Source organism: Microtus ochrogaster, chromosome 4 (assembly GCF_000317375.1).
Source record: "Microtus ochrogaster isolate Prairie Vole_2 chromosome 4, MicOch1.0, whole genome shotgun sequence".
Lineage (NCBI taxonomy): Eukaryota > Metazoa > Chordata > Mammalia > Rodentia > Cricetidae > Microtus > Microtus ochrogaster.
In genome coordinates this window covers 31,460,784-31,465,621 of record NC_022011.1, presented here as the reverse complement: position 1 = coordinate 31,465,621, position 4,838 = coordinate 31,460,784, and the positions used below count along the sequence as shown (strand labels likewise).

At 41.6% G+C, this 4,838-nt stretch overlaps 1 protein-coding gene across 1 annotated transcript in view; it reads left to right on the top strand.

Moving 5' to 3' along the window:
• Znf709 (zinc finger protein 709) overlaps window positions 1-4,838 on the top strand; it is a 43,357-nt gene that overhangs the window by 8,137 nt on the left and 30,382 nt on the right. The window contains exon 5 of the mRNA XM_026790039.1: window positions 4-267. Within this exon, the coding sequence (XP_026645840.1) occupies window positions 4-267 (264 nt within the window). The remainder of the gene's footprint in view (window positions 1-3; window positions 268-4,838) is intronic.

Sequence of the window (4,838 nt, the reverse complement as noted above, 5' to 3'; positions counted from 1 at the left end):
TACATAAAAGAACACATACTGGAGAGAAACCCTATGAATGTAATCAGTGTGGTAAAGCCTTTGCATATCACAGTAATCTCCAAACACATGAAAGAACACATACTGGAGAGAAACCCTATGAATGTAATCAGTGTGGTAAAGCCTTCGCTTCTCACAATGCTCTTCAAATCCATGAAAGAAGCCATACTGGAGAGAAACCCTATGAATGTAATCAATGTGGTAAAGCCTTTACACAACACGCTAATCTTAAAATACACAGAAGAAAACATACTGGAGAGCAACCGTATTAATATAGTCAATATCATAAGCCTTTGAATGTTACAGTAATCTTCAAATGTATACAAGAACACATGCTGGAGAGAAACCATGTGAGTGTAATCAATGTGGTAAGGCATTTCCTCACCATAATGGTCTTCAACTACATGAGGGAGCACATACTGGAGAGAAACCCTATGAATCACTGTGGTAAAGCCTTTGCGTTAATCAGCAATCTATGAACTTATCAGAAAGAGATGTTCTAAAACTCTAAATATATAGTTAGTGTGGCAAAATTTTGCAGTTTATACAGGAACAAACTTGTTTGTGGGCCTTTTTTATTAAAAGCCTTTTTTTTTGAAAGCCTTTTTTATTGCAATAGTCTTTTGAGTGCCTATAAATTATTCTGAGAGCAGCCGGGCAGTGGTGGCGCACGCCTTTAATCCCAGCACTTGGGAAGCAGAGGCAGGCGGATCTCTGTGAGTTCGAGACCAGCCTGGTCTACAAGAGCTAGTTCCAGGACAGGCTCCAAAAGCCAAAGAGAAACCCTGTTTCGAAAAACCAAAAAAAAAAAAAATATTCTGAGAGCATATTATCTGTAAAGTATTTGGTAAGCTCTCTATCCAACACATATTCTTACATGAAGGAGTATGTACTCTGCAAAAATTTGACAGTGTCACCCATCTGTTCAAAATTTATGATGTCCAGCCGGGCGGTATTGGCGCATGCCTTTAATCCCAGCACTTGGGAGGCAGAGGCAGGCGGATCTCTGTGAGTTCGAGACCAGCTTGGTCTACAAGAGCTAGTTCCAGGACAGGCTCCAAAACCACAGAGAAACCCTGTCTCAAAAAACAAAAAGAAAAAAAAATTTATGATGTCCGTTTTTATATTGTTTGCCTCTGCAAATCATGGGGAAAAAAAATCAGTTAAGAATTTATGAAGCCCTATGTGTAGGGAAAAAGTTCGAGTCAAAAAACACACCCTCAGCAGAGAAGTGGGTCTCGAGTCTGGGATGTCTGGAAGGTGAAATGAGTCCAGGAACACAGGATTCTGATGCAAGCCAGGGCAAGTTCTTCCTCTTCCTCTGCTCCTTCTTGCCCCGAGCTTCAAACCTCAGTCTTTTATTGTAAATTTTACACAAGGAAAATGATTCTTTTTTCTTGCCACAGGTTAATCATTACATGGACAAACAAAGCAGTTCACAAGAAGCGTAAAGATTCTTTGATATCAGAACACAATCGTTCATTTTGACATTTTCCCAGTTCCTAACCCCATTCCAGTCACTATATTCTTAATTCTTAGCTGAGTTAATCATAGAAAAACTTCTGAGGGTTTTACCTCAGAGGCTAACTGCTTGCAGTTTACAGAAGCATAGTTCAGTGGGTTTTACTCCATTGTCATAACTTCAATTTGATTTATAAGGCCATAGGCAGTCAGCCCTAAAGCCCTAGGTTCTTCAGGAACTTTGTTGATCATAACCAAGTTCTTTTCTGTTTCAGTATAATTCTTTGGCCAAGTTTTATAATCAGGTAAACAAAACAATTTCTGCATTTTGCCAAATTTTCCCAATTCTTTCATCAGCCAGGTTTTTTCCCATAACGTGCTTCATAGATTTATTGCCTGCCCACTCTCTCTGATCAGAAAGACTCGAATTGTACAGCACATCTATATTTTCGGAAGCTACTAGTGAGGAAAGAGAAAAAGAACATGAAGAACAAGTGCACTAGCAGAATTGCATAATCAGAATCATCTGTAACAGTGCCGAATGCGTAAGCAGATTCCATAATAGTGGTCCTTGGGGCACGTACATGTTTTCTCCTTGGTACTCAAGGAGCATGCTCATTAAGCTGCCATTAGGTTACCTGGAGGGAACTGCTTCCTGCTTCTCAGGAATCGCACATGGAAGGGGTCTATGGTTTTCAGTCTCAGCACAGGTCTGACAGCAGAACCAGTGAAAGGCACATTGGGCCTAAAATCAAAGTAAAAACTCACACTGTACCCCTGACCTACTACTGAGCTTGAAATCCCTGTGCAGGAAAACCAACCAATACCAGAGCACACAACCAACCAATCACAGCATGAAACTCACCATATCCTGAGCTTGTTTAAGCTCAGGAATTGAAATCCAACCAATTCTTACTCTTGAAATACTCTTCCTGGAAAACTCTGCCTCTAAGGGGTCCCATATAATCTCTGTGCCTAGCAGAAGGCAGCTGTCATTTTCTACTCTGCTAGAGGCAACCACTCTCCTGGATTCATACCTCCTAAATAAATCCTTTGAGCCAGATTTTGGTGGAGAACCTTCAAGCAGAGCAGAAACCTTGCATGCAATCTCCCTAGTGGAGCAGAGCAGAGAAACAAAGGATACCTCTGCCCAGATACTCCATCACGGGGCCACAGCAAAGGCGGCAACATTTCCTAGGTGAGAGAAGCAGAGAAGTAACAGTTGGGTCCAGAGCTAAGTAGAAATGAACATCTCTACTGGGAAATTCCCTAGTGGAGCGGAGCAGAGAAGTGATGGGCATTTCTACTGTGATAGTCACTAGTGGAGCAGATTAGGAAAGTGATGGACAAGTTTTCGGGGAAACTCCCTGAGGGAGGTAGAGCAGTGTGGTGATGGACATCTCCGCTGGGAAGTTCTCTTAGCAGAGTGGAGTGGAGCCCAGTTCTAATGACTCAGAGAGGAGCAACATTGCCACATCATGCTGGGGACCGTACCCCCACCAGAACACAACTGCAGGTAAGGCCTGACTTCCTGGCAGTCAGTATTTCTCCTCACAGCGTTAGGTTCCCAGCATACCTTCTGTTTACTGTTGTGTATATAGCCTTACTCCCACCCGCTAGGGTAACATCTTTGACAGTGCCACAGTTATCTTGGATACTTTCCCTCCATCGCTTCAGTTGTAGCCTGACTTCCCAATATTAAGGATTCCTTTGTCCCCACAGCTGTAGATACCCTTAATATCTTCCCTGAAGCATAGCAGTTAGGAGATGGAGGCTAGAGAAGGGAATTTTAAATAAAACTGGTTTCATGTAGGTGTTCATAATCCAGAACTGTAAAGAGTTTCACAGAATGAAGAACTATCAACTTGGCATCGTGTGGAATCTTCATGTGAGAGGAATTATTTGCTAGTACAAGTATTTGTGGAGGCTCTTAATGTGGGCCCATTTCCACTTGCCTGTCAGTCAGAGATGGAGGGTGGTCCAATGGTTGACAAGCATATTTGTGTTTCCCAGCTCAGGGGTTGATTGCTTGATTCTTTTTACATTAAAATAACTCATACAGGTAGGTCCATGCCATCAACACAGGTAAATATACTTCTACTCCTTCTTTTGTAGCTATGAGGTCACCTGGGGAGTGGCTGCCTTCAGGAATGGAGGGCTAGGGCAACTTCACTGCCTAAACCACAGCGTGCTAATGATTTAATGCCTCAGAGTGTTGGAGTGGTTGAGTCTTTGAATTGGCCTCTGTGTCCTGTGAGTAAAGTCTTCTATTACATTCTCACCTCCCATTTACATTCTGTATGAAAGCTATAGAAAAATACACATGGGAAATTTCAGTAATCACTAGCATGCCCTCCTGGTGTTATTCTATGGTTTCTTTTCTGTTATTTTTCCATGTCTCTGTATTCTTTACTTATATTTCTAAAGTCCCGTGCCCTTACCCCAGGAAGAGTTTTTTTTTTTCAAGGCCAGTCCTCCACAGGTATTGTGTAAATTTTAAAATTTAAGAACTTCCCTGTCACCTGCCAATACCAATGGGTGGCATTATAATTTATGTGCATTTTAATTGCCAAGTGTGTCAAAGACATCTAGCTAAGGTTTAGCAATGAACAAGTTTCAAACTGGTGTAAGTAGCTCCGTAGGCCAGTGCATATTGTGTGTTTGAGAAACTGTAGCCACTGTTTCTTTAGCTCAAACTAAGCAGTAAAGTCCCCTACCGCATGGAGTTGATCTAGGATAGTTTGGTAGTAAACTTGAGTTTCTTCTTGTATGTTTGAAAAAAATCACATAAGACAGTTTATTTACACTGGTTTTATGTGCCAGAAATTATGTTTATTTACATGTACTTGTGAGATGTTGAGATGATTCATCAGCTCCAATCATGTTGCCATACAAGCACAGTAAATTTAATCCTGGTAACACATGGTACAAAGAAAGAAGCCTTGAAAGTTTTCCATTGTCTAGTACACAAAAGGTATAGCACGTACCTGCATTCACACATCAAAAATGACACACATCACACACCTTTCTCTCTCTCTCTCTCTCTCTCTCTCTCTCTCTCTCTCTCTCACACACACACACATTCATATATATACACACACATATCACACACATGAATATATACACACACACATATACACACACATCACACACCTTTCTCTCTCTCTCTCTCACACACACACATATATATATACACACATCACACACATGAAAACACACACAAATACACAAGACATAAATACAAATAGATATAAAGATGCATGAACAGCCGGGCGGTGGTGGCGCACGCCTTTAATCCCAGCACTCGGGAGGCAGAGGCAGGCGGATCTCTGTGAGTTCGAGACCAGCCTGGTCTACAG